The sequence below is a fragment of the Podarcis cretensis genome (genome assembly GCF_951804945.1).
Source record: "Podarcis cretensis genome assembly, chromosome: 7".
Taxonomy (NCBI): Eukaryota; Metazoa; Chordata; class Lepidosauria; order Squamata; family Lacertidae; genus Podarcis; species Podarcis cretensis.
In genome coordinates this window covers 63,890,839-63,913,486 of record NC_137176.1, presented here as the reverse complement: position 1 = coordinate 63,913,486, position 22,648 = coordinate 63,890,839, and the positions used below count along the sequence as shown (strand labels likewise).

General features: G+C 40.3%; 1 protein-coding gene and 1 long non-coding RNA gene across 3 annotated transcripts in view; one reads left to right on the top strand and one right to left on the bottom strand.

Moving 5' to 3' along the window:
* The window catches only part of LOC307219769, a 255,558-nt gene that overhangs the window by 64,074 nt on the left and 168,836 nt on the right, over window positions 1-22,648 (bottom strand). The gene's annotated exons all lie outside the window — the stretch shown is intronic.
* LOC307219750 (myelin P2 protein-like) lies at window positions 5,140-9,802 on the top strand. The gene is made up of 4 exons (XM_079983230.1): window positions 5,140-5,309; window positions 6,735-6,907; window positions 8,391-8,492; window positions 9,546-9,802. The coding sequence occupies exons 1-4, from the start codon at window positions 5,141-5,143 to the stop codon at window positions 9,594-9,596; spliced, it is 495 nt and encodes a 164-aa protein (XP_079839356.1). The 5' UTR covers window position 5,140; the 3' UTR covers window positions 9,597-9,802.

Genomic DNA, 22,648 nt, shown 5'->3' with positions numbered 1-22,648 from the left:
CTCTTCTTGGCACAGTAAGGAAGCTTACCAAGTCATCCAGCACTGGGTTGGGGAGGAAATGTTGCAATTAACTCCATTTTGTTTGCTTCCCCCCATTGCAGTTCGTGCATGGAACTTTTCTGTAGCATCCACACTACATTGTCCTCATCAAAATGCTCTCCCACACATTTAATCTGAGCAGCTCATCTAGAAGGGTGGGGCTTTAGCTCAGGGGCTGAGCAGACACTGAGGAGTTGCAGGGTTGATCCCTGGCATCTCCCCAATTAAAAGGATGTTGGGAATGGATGGGAAGGACTTGTGCCTGAAAGTTGATGTGACTCAGAATATGCAACTGGCTTCAAGGGTTAAGTAGTCTGACATGAGCCAGCCTCGTGTGTACACAGGCAGAAGAAGCACAGTCTGCTTAACTCTCAAAGATGATGGTTCAAGCAACCCAGATGAAGAATTATGTGTGAAGGCTGGATTCAGTGCCATATCATATCAGATATACAATTGCTCCCTAAACTTTAGGCAGTGAAGTCTCCTACTCCATGCATGAAGCTGTAGGCCTGTGCCTGCTTACCTGGAAGTAAGTCCTGTGGAATTCAATGAGGTTTACTTTTAAGTAGACACAGCATTGGATTGTGCTGTTAAGGAATCTTTAGTGGATTGGAGGATCAGTTTTAGTGGATTAGAGGATCTTTAGTGGATTGGAGGATCAGTCTTTAGTGGATTGGAGGATCAGAATCTTTAGTGGATTGGAGGATCAGTCCGTTATTATTGGAGCTTTTTCCCACTAAAGGAAGACTTCAGATTGGATGTTAGATAGTTGCACAAGGTTGTAATCCACCCTAGCTGCATTTTTCATGGCAGAACTTACACAGAAGCAGACCTACTTCTCATTTATTGGTTCCTCTGCAGTAGGAAACACTGTTCCTAAATTTCAGTGACTTACCATTTACAAAAACAAAAAGTACCTGAGGCAAAACGCATCCCAAGAAAACCAACTGAATCTTACAAATGAGCTGGTTTTGTGGGGAGGTTTTGTGGGTATGGTACTTCACACAAAGTTCACATACTGAGTAAAAAGATGTTCTATGCAATTAAGACACCCCTCCATTTATTTATTTAATCCGTTACTAACATTTATTACAAAAAAATACATACACACAAATAAATATGTATATATGGGAAAAAATAACATGAGTTCATTTTCCTATCTTTAAACCAAAGCCAATAATGAATATAGTCTACAGACTGTACCCACCTTTCCTTTTCCAACTGGCTCATTTATTATAATTTTCATTTTTTACAACTTCCAAAGGCTCCATACTTTCTTTTTAAAGAATGTATGGGTTGACTTATCTGAAAATACTTAAACCTTTGAGGAACAAAAGGTAACAGTCTCTCTCTTAGTTGTTCAAATGAAATGATCTCATTATTAACATGCAAAAAGTCTTGCAGAGTTTAGAAACCTTACATTTCCCATTCTCTCATATCGCCCAGGATCTCATTTCGTCTTTATTTGATTCTTATATTACATGATGCACAAGGAGAGAATTCTGGGGAAGCTTTACCTTTAGGCCTTAGCCATACATTACAAAATGATTGTGGCACATGGATTTTGTATTTCTTATTATGTTTATAGCCCACCTTTTCCTCCAAGGAGGTCAGTGTGGCATACATGCTTCTCCCCCTGCTGACAGAATCCCCACAACAACCCAGTGAAGTAAATTAGGCTGAGAGGCAGTGACTGACTCAAGGGCATGAAGAAGAAGAAGAAGAAGAAGAAGAAGAAGAAGAAGAAGAAGAGTAGTTTGGATTTGATATCCCGCCTTTCACTCCCTTTAAGGAGTCTCAAAGCGGCTAACATTCTCCTTTCCCTTCCTCCCCCACAACAAACACTCTGTGAGGTGAGTGGGGCTGAGAGACTTCAAAGAAGTGTAACTGGCCCATTGTCACCCAGCAGCTGCATGTGGAGGAGCGGAGACGCAAACCCGGTTCCCCAGATTACAAGACTACCGCTCTTAACCACTACACCACATTGGCAATGAGCTTCATGGCCATGTGAGGATTTGAACGCTGGTCTTGGATAATTGATTCCCTTCCCCTGCACCACCCTGAATTAAATTGTTCAACCTCAGATATGAATTAATATTTTCAGATTGTTCAATTTTATCAGATTTCATCTACCCCATGCCATTTTTCAAGAAAGAGAGGCAGATAAGGCCCTTTTCCTGACACATTACATGTGATTTATTCTGGAATAATTTAGCAAGATGAGGCACCTTGAATTCAGTTTGGGGCAGAAAAACACCCCCTAAGACTATCTGTGTTGGTTTCTTAGCTTCCATTTTAAAGCCAAGTAAAGCAGATTAAAGTGTCCTTCTCCTGATGCTTTCGTTTGGGACATTCTTATGTCTCAAGATACATTGGACGTCAGCTTAGGGTCAAAAACTGCCCCATAAAATTTTCTGTGTCTTGCTTTTAGTATTCCTGAATGATAGTGAGCCAGAGATGCAACCAACTTTTCACATGCAAGTAGCAAGACCATGTCTATCAGCATATTTCGAAAGATTTGCCCTGCTGAATCACTTGACCTACATGTGAGGTCAAGAGGCTCCAGATTATCTTGACAGGCTTATTGCTTTCATAAACTCAGGCTATGTGATAATAATAATCTGCTTGTCCTTTCCCCTACATTACTCATCGCAACGGATGACTCTATGGTGCGCCAGATCTTGCTTTCATTTAAGTTCTGCTACTTATGCTCTACAAAGAAATTCCATGAAGTTTTGCCTGTTTGTTACTCTTTTTCTTAAACTATCACTCTGCACCACAAGAACAATAATTGAAAACCGAGTAACTTTGGGTCACAATGAGTCTGTAGACACTTTCCTTACTATTCAACAAGCATTCCTTTCACCTTTGTACTCAGGAATATTCTCCACACCTTGATTGTCTTTGTGATTCAATACAAAGATTATTGGAGCTATTTGAAACAAAGGTGTTCACCTACACTGCAGTTTTTGTGGGGCAGTCACCCTGGCAGCCCCTGTCATGGCCAAGTGTGGGTGCAAAACAATAAAGACCAAGAGATATGTATGGATGAAAACTTGGCCACAACTTGATTGACTGACAGACATGGGTGGGGCTGGCATTGGGTTAGGATCTGTAGGCTTAAGGACTTCCAACCTGATGTGCTGCCATGATATCACATGCCTGTCAGGACATCAATGACCCAGTATGGCAGATAACTATGCAACTTGGACCACTGGTATCTTGAGATAGATAGCTACTGACCCACCCAAGCTAGGGGCAGGGGCTGTTCACCTTTCATGACCCCATCAGGGTCCCCCCCTTTAAACTTCTACCCCTCCCAATGGAGATGAGATGCCTAACAAACAGTTGCTACTCACTGAGTGAAAGGTGAAAACCCCTGAACCTAATACCAGCTGTGATTGGGAGAAAAATGCCTTTCTGACCCTGTTAACCAGTAGCTACTGCGCTCCTCAGACTCTCTAAACTAGGAATGGAAGGGCTGGAAAAAGTTTCCCCTCTTTCACTTAAGGAGGAAGAAGGTTGGGCAAGATGGCAACCTGTGTTTTAAAAATAGGTACTACCCTACACTGAGATCTCACACAAAAATTGCCCTTCTTCCTCAGCCATGGTGGCTGCTATCTCACTCCACAAATTGGCTACCACCATCAACAGACTCACCGGGCTGTGAGTTCCACACTCTTTCTGGATTATCTGATCAAAGCTCCTGGTTTTCAGTAGCACGTATATTTGATGACATCCTGCTCTGCTTCTCTACCTTAAAGATTTCTTCTTCCATCACAACCTGTATCTCCTGGTATCTCTATCTAGATGCTTCTAGGGCAGGTGTAGGGAACTACAATTCCCATCACACCTGGCCACTGGCCATGTTTGCTGGGGATGATGGGTGTTGTCATTCAGCAACATCTGGAGGGCCAAAGGTTCCCTACACCTGCTCTACAGGTGGGAATCCACCCTCACATTGTTAGTAAAGAACCACATGTGGATGAAGCAATAATAATAATAATGGCTATGAAAAGAAGTTAATTTACTATCCTCATTCAAACTCCTCTCCATTTTTGATACTTGTGAACAGATGTATCTTAAGAGAATAGCATTCCTAGTCTCTTACCACATTTGTGTGTGTGTGTGTGTGTGTGTAATTGTATGGAGAAATATAGTTGGGTGTTAACAATAAGAACACTGATGACACCTTGCTCTAAATCTCACCCAACACCTTGATGCTAAACAACATCAGGAACAAGATTGGAACTATCAGACCCCATAGCATATTTTCCAGGGGGCTGATAGACATTGTCATTCCCTGCAATGCTACTCTCTAGTCAGGTATCATGCAAGTACGAATAGAACCACTGAAGAACTGTGCCTCCAATTCCCATCCCAATGAGATGGTCCAGGATGATACCAGGTTAATGAAAGAGTAATAGGGTCACTCACACATCCTTTATCTCTTGATAAAGGTCATCCAACAGGGTGAATAAGGCTGAGTCAGTCTCCAAGGCAGGTTGGAACTCAACAGTAATAGATACAATCAGGATCCTCCAAGTCCTGTTACAGCTGGACTACTATTACCCTTCTAATCACCTTGCTCAAAAATGGAGTGTTAGCATGTGGATGGGAGTTGTCTAAAACCATGTCGTTTGAAATGAGTTTTTCAGAAGTAGTAAAATTACTGCCTCCTCAAGAATAGTAGGCCCGACTCCCCTGTGTAAATAACATTTCATACTCCCAATTATTTCTTGTGGCCAGCACAAAACTCTCTACATCTTGAACAAAAGGCCTCTGCTCTGCTCTTGAAAACACGCAAACTGCTAGTCATACCCATAACACCCTCCTGAAAACCAAATATTGTTCTCTACAGAGGCTTTGTGCCGGATCTTCCTTCCAGCATAATAACAGCAAGATCACGTTCTAGTCCTAACTATTCTGCTTTATGACAATAGTGGAGGAGTTGGTGGCAGGCGCAATGTTGCTAGTCTTGGGACCAGCATGAATTGCTTGGAACAAAATGCCCATTGTTTGGCCTCTGACGTTGTCACTTTGCATTGGGTGGCCCTGAACGCTACACATCCTGGGACTCTCTTAAAAAGATGCCATTGAGATGCGTGTGGCTCACACAATCCTTCTGCCTCCTACTGCGAACGGTTCCTGTCACTTCCATTCTCCTGAGGAAACACTGTCTAGCAAGCCCTGCATAATGTGCAACAAATTTGTGGGAAGCTGGAAACTTGTCTCTAGTGAAAACTTTGATGACTACATGAAGGAACTGGGTGAGATTTGATTTGGATACTGGTATACTGCTGCCATTGCTGTACATTTCAGTGATGTCTTCTTTTGGTACTTATTGCTTTTCACTCAGATCATTAAACATTTTTCTTAAGCATCTTGAAAAGAAAGCTGTACAAGAGAAATTATTCATTTCTTCTGTCTTACTAACCATGCTCAGATTCTGTCCTTTCCTTTCATTGTCATCTTGCATATTGTGAAATTGCATCTGTTAGTGATGGCCTGGTGTTTTTGTAGCATGAATTATGTTTTCCTTCCGCAGAAATATTGGGTATCATATAGTGCCCCATATTCTTTTAGGGTATGTTTCTTTTAATTACAGATGGGGAAGAAATTCTGTTTGGTTTGCATTCAAAGGTGAACCTACCTAATTTGCACTTTCCGAAACAATATGAAAACAAAAACACAGCTATCCTTCAGAATTCACATTTATCTGAATTTTGTAATGCAAGTACCTAGCCGTGTTCTGCATACAAAGATGTGTACACTTGGTCAATGTGTCCATAAACATATTAATGAAAAAAGCATACAAAATGCATCATTTGCAAAAATGTGTATAGCAGGCATAATTGTGTATAAAGAAAGAATTGCCCTAAAATGCTGATATAGTTTCAAGAATGTTGACTGGATATGTTGTAGAATCAGTACATTTGTTAGGCAGTATACATTTCAAACAGTTAAAGTACACAACAAATATTTCATTTCTTAAATGGAGATTTTTAGGGGAGGGCTGATGAATACATATGTATGTATTCATCAAGAAATGCCTGCAGCACTAACAGTGAAATCTTAAACACATCTACTTAGAAGTTCAACGAGTTCAGTAAGACATATTCCCTGGTAAGTGAATGCAAGATTGCAGCATTAAGGAATAATTTGTATCTGTGAATGAAGTATTACAGACCCCCAAAAAAGCACTACAGAGAGATCACTTGATATCACCTCAAATGCATTATTTATCAGTGGAGCTAGTCCACATATGCAGATGTGAGTCTTCAGATACTGAGTACTCAAAAGAGAAACCAAGTCTTGTATATTCATGTCTGACTTGCTTCTGTGTATAGCGGATATGTGATATAAGGCAGTCCTGTCTTCACTGGTCTTCTATTCAATCCAGTATTGCATTTTGTGGCATATTGACTTTTGCATTTAAATACACCAGTGTGGTTGACAGATGTTCCCCTTTGTCTTTAAGATAATTTGTTAATCCCTAATAATCTTCCCATTCAAATATAGTTTGGGGAGAACATGGGCGATCAATAATTATAGCACTCTCCACTAATACTGTAATTCTCTCCAGCTTACATTCCTTTTTTTCACTTATAGTTTTCAGATGTATTTTTGAGGCCGGGGAATGTGTAATGTATGCAGTGCCCAATGGGGTATAATGTTCTTTATCTGGTTTGTAGGGGTGGGGTTGGCCACCAGAAAACTTGGCAGCTTGGCCAAACCCAAAGTCATCATCAGCATGAAGGGTGATGAGGTAACAATCAGAACTGAAAGCACCTTCAAAAATACGCAGATCACTTTCAAGCTGGGGCAGGAATTTCAAGAAACCACTGCAGATGACAGGAAAACAAAGGTGAGAGATAGCTACCCCCTCAACTTTCTTCCTTTTAACAGCACTGTAAGGTCTTCAGTTCTTTTGACAGAAACCAAGGCAACTTGATATGTGGGATACAGATAGCGCAGGAGTTGTTAACATTACACTTGTTCCAAGTCTCCAAGGGGTGAGAAGTTCCTTCCAGGAAAACAGCACTTACCCAGGTTTCCTTCTCTGTCAGATATCACTGGAGGCTTCTTCTTTTTGTAATATGTTCTGCCATTTTACAAATATACAGGTCAAGTACCAGTGGAGAAACACAAACACTCCAACCGACAACCAAAGTATTCCGCTATCACATCAGATATTGCAGGAGACAGCCAGCACCCCAAAACACTGTTAGCTTACAAAGTCCAACACTCAGTTCTCTCAGAGTAAGCTCAGCTTGGCATTTCTTCTTTCTATAAGATTTTTTAAAATAAAAATAGTTGTCGTCATCATAGACCAAAGTTAGTTATGTTCATTCATTTTAGTGTGTCTACTCTAAGGATGACTAAGTATTTAATACAACTTGATTACTAACATTTAAATAGGAATTCAATGCACTCATTGTATCTCTAGTGGGGGGGACACATTATTCTCCTTTTGAGGTAGTTTGTCCACCTTGCACTCAGCTCTCACCTGTGGCTCCTAGTTGCTGTCAGTATGAGACAGCAGCCACACCTCAGGAAATGGCTTTGACTGGCCAAGGCCAATGGGTCTCAAATCCTCAGTGAGTTAAGGACTTCCCCCTGTATGTGAAGACAGGCTCTGGGAAATTGAGCGGATGAGACCAATAGTGGATCCAATGGTTAAGATGACAGTTTGTATACGTGCTATAGATAGAAATGATGAGGATCTCTGTACACACTGCCCAGGCTTGCACCCCAAGGAAGTCACTTTGATGCTGCTAATGCAGTGATCTGACTTCACGCCCAGAGACACATTCCGTTGTCTCTCGAGACAACAAGTGACACCAGGTGAGCTGTGCACCCACTCAATCTGTTATTGAGGTACTAACTGTTGATCAGCAACTTCTTTCCTTTCTTCCTTTCTTCTGGTTCTTTATCTTGAAAGTGAACTTGGACCCAACAGTCCTTCAAATCGGAGATGCCTTCAACCTCCCCTGTTCCTGTCCTGGCTCCACCTATGTAACTTATGCTTCAGCTTTGCTGAAGCTAAACAGGTGTCAGCCCAATCAGTTGCTTGGACAGAGATCACCAGGAGCCTCATTTACAAGAAGGATATAATAAAACAACAGCAACTACAACTACAACTACTACTTTTACTACTACTACTACTACTATGATGATTATTAGAAAGAAATACAAGTGCTCTTGAGATATAATCATATGCTACTTGAATAACAAGGATGTATATGACTGCCCCTCCCCTCGTAAATGGCATCCCAACTTTAACTTGATATTTGCAGAAAAAACAAACAAAGTAGTCACATTTTAATTTTTTTCCTTTGTGTCTCCAGACTGTTGTAACCTTAGAAAAAGGTGCATTGGTTCAAATGCAGAAGTGGAATGGCAAAGAATCAACAATAAGGAGGAAACTAGTTGATGGGAAAATGGTGGTGGTAAGTTACTGTTTTAAATTACATAATACGGGACCCATTCTAGGCAGTTTTCAATCACATTGATTTCAATGAGAAATCTATAATCTGAGCTTTCTCATTGTAATAGTGGGATTTGAAGGATTGTGCCCAACATTTTTGAAGGGCATTTTTGCCAGTTTTGAATGGCAAGCCTCCAATCACTGTTATAATTTCTAGAAAGGGCAGACTTCAAGGGCCTGTTTAAAATAGTTTACACAGTTTAAAACCTACTGTGTAGCTAAGGGGAAAGTACACTTGAATTAGATTTAGCAATGGTTCAAGAATGGCTGGATTTCATCTTGCTTTTCTCCACTTGTATGCCCAGTTTAATGCAAATGCCAACCTTGATGAAGGTTAGGGGTTTCAAGGTTGTGCATGTGGCTTTGGCTTAAACATAATCAGGTTTAAGGTTTTCAAGTAGCTGCCACCACATACCCACCTGCCAGTGCTCAGGGATCAGGAGCCAAGCAAGAAACCAAATTGTTCCCCATCTGCCATACACATTATGGATTAAAAGTATTTCATGACTGCATATAATGTATTTACAACAGCATTTTTTAAATGACTGCATGTAAGAGTGGAGGGGTGTTTCGATCTGAGGTGTGTGCAAGCCCCACAAGTGACTGCTAGGGATGAAAGGTTGGTACAAAGCCAATTGTGGGATAGAGAAGCATGCACAAGCAAAAACTGGATACTAGCCACACTACATAGTGCAAGTTATAATTAGTCAAGATGTTTCGATAGCGTTAAAATAAAGATGAATTTCCCAGGTGGACTGTTTTCCTTCCCATGTGTCATTATCTTCAAGCATTGGTTGATAGTGTAATGCAAGGTGGGGAACTTGTGGCCCTCCAGATGTTGCTGAACTCCAACTCCCATGCTCCCTGGTCATTGAGCATGCTTGCTGGGGCTGATGGGAATTGTAGTTCAGCAATATCTAGAAGGCCACAGGTTCTCCGCTCCTGATGTAATGTCATTTCACTAGGCTTTATATAAGCGTAACCCACATGTCCTATGTTATTTTTGATTTTTCAGGAATGCACCATGAAAGGGGTCACCTGCACAAGAGTCTATGAGAAGATGTGAGGAATCTCTAAGCCCCTACTCAACTGAATCTAGTTTGTCCAATCCACATTATTTCTGTGGGAAAGCGGTGGAGCTAAACCTTGTGCCCTTTCCCCCCTCAATTCATTTTACTATAGAGCAACTAAGCTGTAAACATAGATTTAGAAACGGCTGTGTAAGCAAATGTGGAAGCATTTGCAATTCAATAAATGCTTACCGCTATCCGACCCGTGAATGTATTTTTTTAGTGCATAGAATGTGCTAGACAGAAGTGAGTCTCTCTGTGTGAAAAGAAATCAATTCTCTTAGGCCAGAGGGCAGATGAATGAAAGAAAATCTCATACATAGGGTGAATTCTGGAGAGAAAAACACCTGGCCAATAAATGAAAGCTTATTCAGTTACTCAGGCTGCAACTGGGGCTAGAAAATAAATTGTAGAATACAGATGGCTTCTAGAACTATTTTTTCTCCTCCACCCAGGAATGTCACTTCATTCTGTTGAATGCCAGGCACATTAATTTAAGCATACCTGAACTGCATAACATATTATTTAATTTTTAAAAATCCTTCCAGTAGCACCTTAGAGACCAACTAAGTTTGTTATTTGTATGAGCTTTCGTGTGCATGCACACTTCTTCAGATACATGCACACGAAAGCTCATACCAATAACAAACTTAGCTGGTCTCTAAGGTGCTACTGGAAGGATTTTTTAAATTTTGTTTTGACTATGGCAGACCAACACGGCTACCTACCTGTAACTAAGACTATGTTATTTAATGAAAATGTAGTTTGGTTTGTTACTTTGCCACTGAATTTGAATCAATAAATGAAGGCAGCACATCACAGTGCGGAGAAAAACACTGACAATGTCCTCAAGAGAGCCAGCACCAAACATTGTACCAACTGCCAGAGCAATTCCCATTCTCCTCAGAATCTGACCATCCCTGCTATGACACCTCCATGGGACTCATGACACACAAAGCACATGTCTTGAAGAATCTTGAGTTACAGAATGTCATTAAAACCGGGGGGTTGTGCCAAAGTATTAACAGAAAAGATGGGTTTTGAGGAGGGATTGGAAGTAAGAGAAGTGGTATCACATGGGTGTTCTGGGAGTTAGTACCAATAGGGCAGCAGGGGAGAAAGAACAGAGTCTTCTGAGGCAGCTTGTTTGAAAAATATTTACTTATTATAAAGTGTCATATCCAAAGGTGTTGCTCAGCTGATACAAAGTCTTCTGTTAGTGGAAAGGGAAAGGAAGCAATTACTTGCAAATTCCTCCCTGTACCCCCGTGTCCACTAAATCTGTTCCAGGGAAATGGGGGAACCTCCTGAGGAGATGCAGTGGAGCTTGGTAGGATCGCTGGAAAGGGCCCACCTCACTGTTCCACTGACAAAAAGACTTTAACATTAGCTGAGAGCCAGTGTGGTGTAGTGGTTAAGAGCAGTGGATTCATAATCTGGTGAACCGGGTTCGCGTCTCTGCTCCTCCACATGCAGCTGCTGGGTGACCTTGGGCTAGTCACACTTCTCCAAAGTCTCTCAGCCTCACTCACCTCACAGACTGTTTGTTGGGGGGGAAGAAGAGAAAGGAGATTGTTAGCCACTTTGAGACTCCTTAGGGTAGTGATAAAGTGGGGTATCAAATCCAAACGCTGCTGCTGCTGCTTCTTCTTCTTCTTCTTCTTCTTCTTCTTCTTCTTCTTCTTCTTCTTCTTCTTCTTCTTCTGGGATGCCATTCAATACAACCCAGCTTCTGTTGTTTCTCTGTGAAATATACAAAAACGCATACGTTAAATATTTAAGGTTCAAAGATAAAGCCACTATTTAAAACAGAGGCAACAGAATAGCCATTTAAAATCAAACTCAACCAAGTTCTTGAAAGCTTTGCCCAAGTTCTTCAAAAGCCTTCAGGTATGAACACATTTTAATGTCCTAGTGAAAAAAGAGTACAAGGGGAAGGAGTCTGCTGGACTTTTCAAGCCAGCAAATTCCACAAGGAGGGTACCACACCTGTTTTAATTGCAAGTTTCGGAACTATTTAAAACTGTGTTTTAAGTTATTATAGCTTGCCCTGGGACCTTAGGGTGAAGGGTGGTTTATTAAAATGATGACTGATGATGATGACTGGTGGTAGTAACCCTGGTTCATAATTCTAATGCCAGCAAACAAGAACTACCAGTGTAGGTAGGCCACAGTTGACGATTTGAGGAGGCAGAGATAGGAAACAGGAAGAGGGGATGCCAGGCCCAGGTAGCCAGAAACAACCAGAACTGCTGTGGGTTGAGTTGTTCTGTCTAGTGTTTGCAGCTGAGAAAACAATACATAGCCAAATGACAACTCCAGCAGAGACACATCCGGGGATGGGGGAGAAATTCAATTCAATTCACATTTATATGTGAGCCTATATGTAATTATCACTTTCCAAAACAATAAGTGAACTGAAACACTGGCATCCTTTGAAATCTGCACTTCTTCAAAGTTTGCAATGCAGTTCTCTGGCCCACTAATGTGTACAAAAATGCATATACCAGGGCAAAGTGTGCATTAAAATAAAAATTGTGTATTTGTGAAAATAACACAAGAACGTGTTATAGTAGGAGGGATTGCTTTGTAAAAATGTGCATATCAGGCAAAATTGCATATTTGCATAAAATGCCAATGAATTTTCGGGATTACTTCTAAAAAATATCACAAACTTGATGTGGAAGGTGTGGAGATTATAAGATTGGAAAAATGAGAAATGGGATCACTGGAAATTGTCAGATTCACCATCCCTGGACACTGCAAGTAGAACTGCAAGTCTTGAAACAAATAATACAGCCCTGGCATGGGCTGAATTTTCCATAGATCCACCAAACGCACATAATCACAATATAATAATATGTGCTGCAATCCTATGCACACTTTCCAGGCAGTAAACAGATATCAATTTATTAATAACAATAGCAATAATAAAGCTTTCCAGGCAGTAAACGTTAGCTACTTTATATACCACAGCTCCCTTCTAGAAATATGCTTATAGCAGAAAGAGTGTCAGTCACTTAGTTTGACAAATGGCATTTCCTAAGCGGGTGATCATTTTAAAAGAGTATTCGAATACAGCATTTAGAACTCCCTCAGAACTCATGGAAAGAATTAGGCTGTTTATCAAGAAGGAAATTCCTGCATATCTTGCTATTTCAGTGCAAAGCAGTGCATTGGGCGACAGGTCATTGTGCTTCATATGGGAAACTAGTTGCCTGAAATTAATGATAACAGAATTTGGAGTAAAGGGCAAAACATCATTAAAAAGCAATATAGTCCCAAAGGCAAGTATGGGTGGAGCTTGTCACAAAGTAGTTTGTATCATTGTGTTACACTAGAATTCTGGATGGTACATCAGCTTCTCAACATGCTTTCCCAGAGGCAATTTACTTTCAACAATATATAATGTTATTTAAGGAAAGGGAGAGCTCATGGGATTTTGAACAGAATAGCCAAGGTTGATTTGATAGGTCAACAACTTGGCTTGGAGTCAAGCACTTTGATCCCAAAACTTGCTACCATATGTGGACAAATGTCATGTAGGCTGTTTTAGGTTTTTATTTTATTTTAAAAAGAGGATCCAGTCTATTACTCAAAGAATGAAAAATTATCTCAGTATCAAGGAAGACACACGGCAGGACTAGAAGGTTGGCTATTTGTTCTGGGCCTCATCTTCATTATTCTAGTTTGGGGATTCAGTTTAAAACCCAAAACACAGGTTGGATATCAGAACCAGTGCTTACTGATTTCAGAAGGATCTCCAAGGTGGCTTATGTAAAATAATGGTTTACAACAAAACTGGATACTGCTATTCCTTCCAGCATATGACATTATTCTGGTAAAAGATACCCTCTCTTTCTAACAAGGTCACAGGTGTTTTCACTGTGAAAGGGAGGAGTCAAGAGCAGCAACTGGGGCTGATGTGCTGAGCAATGGCAGATCTTTTGTTCCCTGTGTGTAGTCTACGCCTAAGAGATGGTTCAAAAATTTGAGTCTTCCACACCCCGTTGGAAAATGCCCTGTGTGTGACACAGGACTAAGGGAGGTATATACTTAGCCAGGGCCTCAGATTTTAGCAATTGGTAAGTTTTGCAGCTTGCTTATATGTGCATCACAGCAGAATATGACTCACTTTCTCAGCTTAGTACTGCAAATGTAATCAAATAAGAGGTAAAATATCTTTTTGGTTAATTAAAATAGAGTTTGTCTTATTAAAGAGTTTAAAATATTCTTAAATATGAGTTTAAAATGATGGCATAATATTAGACCATGATGAACGTCTTCTTTCAGCTCAACTGAAACGAGCCAGTATTAGTGGCTGGTGCTGGATCAAGTGTATGTCTTAAAAGGTAAAGAAAATGTTGCATTTTTGTGTCTTTGGTGACTTATTTTGTTTCCATGTGAGGTAATTTTTTAAATTTTTAATTATGGCTGAAGGACCTCAAAAACTGGAAGTGGCCTGGGTTTTTCTGGACCTCTGAAAGGGCCTGCACACCTCTTGACCAGATATGACTGAAGGATCCGTGTTTGCTCCCCGGGTGTCCACTTTTTACAACGAAAGGGGTGCATGCCTAAAGCCTCCCACCTCCTGCACTTTCTCTCTTTGTGTCCCATTGCCGCAGGCGCTTCATCCTGGAGGCACAATAGCCAGTTCTTACTTAGAAGGTGAGAGTTCAATTTCTGGTGCAGGAAATTACTCTGTGCTCTTCATAATACTCCCATTTGGGACCTTGTGCACAAATTGCTTTTTCAGCATCTGGGGAAAGGGTCAGAGCACAAAAGGGATTTGAGATTCAGAAACAATGTGCTAAAGGGCTTGTTTTGGTCTGTGGGTGTTTACTGAAACCTGGGTCTGGCAACAACCTAAGACTCTGATATGTTTTATAGATGCCACACCAACAGAAACATTGAAGCAGTGATATAGGCTAGAACTTGAATGAATTTTGATGCAAGCAGCTTGATTGTAAGAAAAAACACACCCTCAAATCAGTGTACTAAAAGCACTTTGTTATTGTATTATATATTTTCTTGATTTTCTTTTTTTCTTTTTGTAAACTTTGCTTTTTGTAAACTGTGACACATATAGTTTATGAAGTAAATAAATAAATGAGCTAACTGGAAGTGACCTGGACATTAGATCTACATACACATTGACCTCTGACCAAGGCTTTTTAAAAAGAGGGCAGACAGACCCAAAATGGGCCATTGTAGGGTGGGAAATGAGCAGTTCAAAAACAACATTTGGGCAGTTCAACACTTCCAGTCATGCAAGACAGGGCTGGTGGCCAAATCCAGTCACCCCCTGTCTCCATGCCTGGGCAACTGCAGGACATGGGCAAAGAATCAGCAGAGTCGAGACCAGAGAAAAACACACACACACAGGCAGCAGGATTCTTCATTAAGAGTTTCACTGTGGCTTAAAGCATACAGGAACTTACTGGATCCCCAGTAAGGCAAAATCTTTGCTCAAAAATGCATCATCCAGTTGCAGAAGCAAAAACACAGAAAGAGAGAAAGGAGGATAAGGAAGGATAAGGAACTGCACTCAGCGCCAGGTTTATATCACTCTGTCTCTGAGCACTGACCTTGAATTCCCACATGACTCACAGAAAAACACCAGCTGTGGACACGCTTTGTCAAGAAAGTACAGTACCAGAATGTTCTAGGAAACTAAGGTAGCTTCTGCACCCATAAAACTTCCATCCCTGGCAAAGTAGTATTATGTTTTATGTGATGCAGAAAGTAACTGACAAGAATGTGAAAAGTAACTTCAGTAGTCCAGGCTTTCCAGAACCTGAGACTCTGGCTGAACATATGCAGTTCCCCTCTCACTGCCAAAGACACTTTCCGCAGATTCCACTGCTACCTTTCACAGAGCAGTCACCAACATTTCTAATATTGCATGTTATTGGTCGAATCCCTGTGTACTAAGAAGGGTGTGAGCTGGGTCTTGCAGGCCTGCTGTATGGTATTTGTGCTTCTGTGCTTTTTCCTGTTATTCTTCCTCTTTTAATATCCCTCATTCCAAACAAAGCTTTGCTTTCATTCATGATGCCTCTTGTGGGAAGCTTGACTACAATGCTCTTCGGCATTAGGGCTGTCAAACCCCCAGTTCTGATGATTTTCTCCCACTGTGTAGGCTTCATGGAATGTGACTCTAAGCAAGAAACCAGGTATGCACACCTGAGGAAAATGCACAGGTGCACTGTAGCAGCGCATGCTTGGTGCATGAATTACAATCACAGACCACCGGGCAGCTGTACATTTTCCTTTAGAAAGCCCTGCATCTTGACCTTAGCATCACAGTCTCTATTGTCAATAATAGAATCCCCACTGGTTTTCTTGGATTTCGAAAGCAACCCTGCAGACAGCTGTATGCATTTCAAAACTTTAGAAATAGCAGCTGGTGGGAACTCCGAGTTAAGGGAAGAGTGACTATTCCTTTCCTTGGAACAGCAGCAGCAGGAGTGGCAGCCATGAACAATCTTTGCAGGGAAAAGGATAACTGGCTGGTTGTTCCGCCGGTAGTAGCTGCCACTTTGGAGCGGCAGAGTGGGCAATAGTGATCTATCAGGATATCTGTCTATTGCAATGGGTCTACATATTTTGCACAAATACTTAATCAGGTTAGCACTTGTTACAGCAGCTTAAGCAAACGAAAAAGGGGGGTGTTGTTATTTAGAATCACCCTCTAATTTCATTAGGGACAATGGAGAAATTCATTTTTATGTTTGGCATTTTAATGAGAAACTGTCCAATTCGCTTGTCTCAAACCAATATATGAAACCAAACACAGTTTTAAATCATCCGAATTTTGCAATGATGTTTGACAAAAAAACAATGTCTACAAAAATGCATATATTCCGGGCAGTGTGCAGAAAATGCATATATAAGTGAAAATAGCATACAAACTTCATTATGCCTGTGGAAATTGCTAGCAAAAATGTGTATATTAGTCAAAGCTGCATGCAAAATATGTTTAGTATGATAAATTTGCACTAAATTGCTGGTTGTTTTATGCATTTTTAAATTTAAAAAATCATGAATTGTTGTGGAAATGTGAACTTAATCTTTGGAAAGATGAGAAAGTGGGAGAAACTGAGATTGGCAGATTCACTGTATAAGGTAGTTTCTAATGTCTGACATTTTATTATGTTTTTTATTATGTACTGGAAGGGCATAATAATAATAATAATAATAATAATAATAATAATACCTAAATTTCATAGCCACTTGAGAGGTAATTTGGGGCCCTTTGGAGGAACCACCAATTCTTTCTCCCAATTCCATAACTAAGGCCTGCAATGCCACAAAAAAGTTATCCTTTATTTCTCTGACCTACAGTAGCTTTTACCTTTGTTTCAAGGATTAAGACTTCAAGCTTTCCCTGCCACTGTGGGTTATGCCATATTTAGCAGAGTGCCTTTGTGACTGAGATCATAACTCAACCTGCTTTATTCCTTTTAGTTCTTTCATTTTATTCCTTCAAGCAATCTCAGCAGGGAACCAGTATATGCATTATTTATTTATCCACCTAAGGATTTTAAGATCATGCCAGAGCATGTCTTAACATTGCACAAGAAAAATTAAGAAATAGTTTTCCAATAAGCAGATTCTAGCTGTTGGTTTTTGTTTTTTTAAGGCAGTCAAACTCTATTCATTTACATTGATCTAAATGTCTTTCTGCCCTGTTGTTATTGCCACATTGCAACAGTCTGGTGATGATGGCATTGCTTAATATTGCAATCCTGACATCTCCAGATCACCAGCCAAAGCAATGCCATTTTTGGTTTAGAAGTGAGGCAGTGCTTCAGCTATCATTTTAAAAATTGCATTTAAATTACACCATATATGACTATGAACCAAATATTTTTTGTAAGTTTACAAACAATAAGCCAATACCTTTAGAAAGCACTGGAAAGCGCATGATTATTAATTAAATGTATATCCCATCCGTTGTACCAAAGGATCCCAAGGTGGCAAACAACAGATGATAAAACATTTTTTAAATGTCTTTTTAAAAAAATCTGGTACATATGCAGAACGGGAAGCAGTTCAGCTTAAAAGGCTTGTTGGAAGAAGAATGCTTTCAGGAGGCACTGAAAAGAGAACACACCTTTAACTCCCTTTTCATTCGATAGTCCAACTGCTTCCTCAGTCAGTTTCCTGCTTCTGATACATTTCTATCATTTTTTATTGCTGGTCTTAATGTTTTTAGAGGTAACCTCAAAATCTTCTCCCTGCCCCCAATCCCTTATTGGGTTTTTCAAGCCCACCTAACTTGTTGCTGTCTGTTGAAGGAGCACACACAGTGCTGGATTTACGTATAAGCTAAACAAGCTATAGCTTAGGGCCCCACTCTCTTGGGGGCCCCCAAAAAATCTAAAGGAAAAGAAAACTGGATGTATATTTCCAAAATATAAGATAAAAAACAAGTAAAATAAAACCTACATACAGCAAGAGTGTTTTGTGTTGTGTAGACTCCTACAATGGGCCCCACCTGCAAGCCTGCTCCCTAAAATATCACTGGTTTGCTCATTTTTATATATAGGGTATCTACATTCTGCATGGACATGGCAACATGTGCAAATGGCTTTAGATACCTATTAGGTCCATAAATTACCATATAGCACATATTCAACACAAAAAGCAGTGACAATTTGTTGTTGACAAAGGACAGCTGGACATATAAAGGGCGCCATTACCTTCTGTAGCTTAGGGCCTCATCAAACCTAAATCTGGACCTGACCACACACAGCCTAATTCATTAGTATTTGCAACTCATGAGAAAGATTTTCCCAGTCAGCTGACAAGCCTGCCAGGGGTTTGCACATTTCCTTCTCAGTGACCTAATCCTAATCATAGCAAGAGGACATGTCTCAGCATAAGAGCTCCACCCTCGAGACACAGAAAGTGTCATCACTTTTTAGCACCGAATTACACCACAGCAACAAGGTAGCAGGATTTAGGTAAGAGGGCAGATGTAAAGAAACATGCCTTGTTATAAGCTGAGGCCTGCCATTCTAACTCAGTTTGTTGCAATAATCTCCCTCTGATCTGTCCCCAGCCCTCATTAGCCACATGTACCCCTTGCCCTTCTTGTTTTCTTAGGAGAGAGGTTATAGCTCAGTAGCAAAACACATGCTTTGCATGCAGAAGGTCACAGGTTCGATCGCTGGCATCCGCAAACATCAGAAAATGGGGAGGACATTATCTACCTAAGACTCTGCTGAGCCTCTGCCTGTCAAGAGTGGATCATACTGGGCAAGATGGAGAAGGAGACTGACCTGGTATAAAGAAACCAATCATTTTGATCGGTTATTAACCCCAAATTTCATTCTTCTTGTTCATACACAGAGCCAGATTCCTGCCAGTTGACAAGGGGACTGTCTGCAACCCTGACCCCTACACACTCTCAGAAAGCCTGTGTGATGGGCTGGTATTGCCACTCACAACTATTGTGTGAAAAAGTCTGCCTTTTATCTCTCCAATCCACCAGGTTTCCATTATGCCCACTCTTGAAATCCTTTCCGATTCTGCAATTCTATGCTAGTGGGATGTTTGTTTTTCACATAGAAAAGCAGTTAAATGCAAAGTCTCCACCTGCAGTTTTTCAGCCTATGGAAGCTGCAGTTAATGGGGGAGAGAGAAACGTTTTCTCTTATATTTATTTATTAAATTTGCACCCCACCCTTCCTCTCAAATCACCCCTAACAAAATCAATATCCTATTTTTCTTCTTCTTTTGTTTGGATTCCTATTCTGCAGTAAGGGATTAAAATAGATCAAAATTTTAGAAAAATGCACATTAGCACAGACTTCCAAGTCAGTGATGAAAACTGTTAACTGAACCCTTTCTATTCTTCTTTAAAAAACAAAACAAAGATTAAAAAACCCCCAATGGTTGCAAGGACTGAATTACTACAAGCATCTTTTAATTTCCAGATCTCTGTTGTGAAAAAAGGGGAAGAGGAAATTACGTTTCTCAGGTATAATTATGCCGTTGATGGCTGCCATGTGGTGTACAAAGAAAGGAAAACCTTAGTGTTAAGTGCCAGGTATATATCTGTACATAGTACTAGTCTCACCTAAATGTGGTTGTTCCTTGTGCAGTTCTTACAGTGATGAAACAATGGGAAAGGGCAGCTAATCCAGACTACATTTCCTAATAGTAAGATTTCACATGCTGCACATGTTGGTGACTAAGGGAAATGCTGAACCCTTTCTAGCCTTCTGAGATCATTCCCTGAGGTTCACTTCTGCCTTAGTTTCACAGTGGCAGAAAGACTAACAATACTACTACTTAGGCCTTATTTAAATATTACCTTTCCTACATGGAAGCCTCTAGAAAGTCACACCATCTGGCCACATGTCCCACAGTATGCATGATATTTGAAAGCCCCTTAATATCAACATTGGCTCAGCTATGAATCAATCTTTAGGACTGTGTGTCTCTGCACCTAAATGGTGCAACTTTCTTCCTTCTGAGGTCCCTTGCAATCTGTTGCCCACCTAGTTTTGGGCAGGCCTTTCCCAGAGCTTGGAAATTTGAATATATATATATGAATGAATTCTGGATGAATGAGTTCAACATGTCCAGCAAAGGAACTAATTCAGGATCATGTCCATCCCTTTACAAAATGAATTAGCATCCCTCATACAAACCTGCCTAGGTTCTGGTATCTTTGGGGGATAACCTTTTCTTGATCCCACCCTCCACACAGGCATGCTTGGTAGGGACATAGAAAAGGGCCTTCTTGGTGGCTGCCCCCAGACTTTGGAACTCCCTCCTTAGAGAAGTTAGAGTGGCTCCCTCCTTGTTGTCCTTCTGCCAGCAGGTGAAGACTTTCTTATTCCAACAGGCCTGAATCACAAATTAAAACTTGACCTCTGATTAATCAGATAACAAAGACTCCTGGAATCTTTAGCCACAAAAAGAAAATGTCTATTACCTCCCAGCACTGGGTTAGAGTAAAAGAAACTTGATAATGTCTTTTGTTTCCTGTTTGTATCCACAAATGTTCTAAATGAAACTGCTACGATTTTCCTTCTAGCAATAAAAGTCACAAGCAACTGAAGCTGAAACGAAAATTTACACTAATCACCTTTTAAACCTGCGTCTTTCACAATGCTAAACAAACTTAAAATAGTAATTAATTTCTCAGGTCCAGATTACATTTATTAAATGTTGCATATTGATTATTGGAAACTGATCAAAATACACATAGATTCACATTCTCTTTTCTGCTACTAGTGCCTTCACAGGTTAATTTCACAAACATACACATACAAACACACCCTCTTGTTTACCCTCAAGGAATCATTATGGCTGTATGTATAATTTCTGATCATACACACACCCCAACAAAACAATGCATGCCACAGCATAATGTGGTTTGGCATTATAGGGCAAGCTACAAATCTAAATGAGCTGAAATAAAATATATATACTCTCTGAGCCAGCACATCATATTGTTATGTCTTGTGGTCCTGATGCAATGAAGAAAATCTATCCAAAGTTAACCACATTCAAGTCTTAATGATTTAATATGATGTCTTTGAAATCAAAGGAATTTACAGGTGCATAGTTTTGGCTGAACATGGTCCTAAAACTGTTTCCAACTTTTGTTTGTTGTATATGTTCTTACATGTGTGTAAGCAGATCACATTAAAAGCAGTGCCAAACTGTCTTATGTGGATTACATGTTTGAAAAAGCAAAACAGAAAATGTGTACTTTTATATTTATATTTTTTAAAGCATTTCATTAATTAAAAAAAATAAACCAATGATCATGAACATAAAGAAATACTATTATAGCAGACAGAAAGCAGCATATGGTTGAACATTATCACTGAACTTTTTGTTCCAAAACATTACAGAAAAAATCCAATTTTTTTCTATAAACTTGTTAGGCTGGTTTATGTATATTCTTTTATAAAAAGTTAGCTTAATTATAGTTACTATGTACCAAATTTTCTCAATCCATTCAGTTACATGAGAAGATATGCTTCGCCCGCCCCCAAATTTTTAGCTATTATAATCTTAGCAGCAGTTATAAGGGTAAACACAATTCCTTGATAATTTTCTATAATAACACCTTTTAGTTAACTAAGCAGAAATATTTTAGGTTCCAAGGGCATGTGATATCCCAACATAGCAGAGATATTTGCCTGAACAGATTTCCAGAAATATTTCTGTTTGAGAACAATTCCAGAAGATGTATATGTAATCTGCTTTCTTGAATCCATGTCTCTTGAACATTTATCCCATCCTAATTTATGTATCAAGTTCTTTATTTTGTTGTTGTTTAGTCGTGTCCGACTCTTTGTGACCCCATGGACCAGAGCACGCCAGGCACTCCTGTCTTCCACTGCCTCCCGCAGTTTGGTCAAACTCTTTATTTTAATCCTGCATTAAAAACTGGATGGTTTTACCTGTCAAGTGAAGCATAGATGTGCCCTTCATGGGCACTTTATAATGGTAATGCTTCTTTAGCTAACTTTAAGTTCCATTTGTGTCCCTTGATGTATGCTTTCCCGTGATGTGGGAGAGCCATGCAGCAGACAATGAACAGTTGCAGGCTTTGTGACTTAGATTTTAAAAACTGCATGGGACAGCAGTGTTGTGCCTGATTAGATCATGCTGTGTAGGCAGGGCTGGTGCCTGGCTGGGAGGCTTTTGCTTCCATCAGCTCCCTTCTCTTTTCTATTGGTCAGCAACACAAATCTTTTAATACCACTGTGTGACAAGCATCAAGCAGCATAGGCTTGATTGCCCTGGGACTTGGAATCCTCCATTCACAATCATAATCAACCATCACAGTAAAAGGTAAGGGACCCCTGGATGGTTAAGTCCAGTCAAAGGTGACTATGGAGTTATGGCGCTCATCTCACTTTCAGGCCAAGGGACCCAGCGTTTGTCCACAGACACCTTTCCAGGTCATGTGGCCAGCATGACTAAACTGCTTCAGGTGCAATGGAACAGCATGGTGGAAACCAGAGGGCATGGAAATGACGTTTACCTTCCCGCCACAGCGGTACCTATT

What these genes read in the sequence shown, in the direction of transcription:
- LOC307219750 (XM_079983230.1), top strand. Translation starts at nt 5,141, where the DNA reads ATGCGTGTGGCTCACACAATCCTTCTGCCTCCTACTGCGAACGGTTCC. An exon ending in CAGATGACAGGAAAACAAAG is followed by an intron (nt 6,908 to 8,390) that starts GTGAGAGATAGC and finishes TTGTGTCTCCAG; the next exon opens with ACTGTTGTAACCTTAGAAAA. An exon ending in TTGATGGGAAAATGGTGGTG is followed by an intron (nt 8,493 to 9,545) that starts GTAAGTTACTGT and finishes TTGATTTTTCAG; the next exon opens with GAATGCACCATGAAAGGGGT.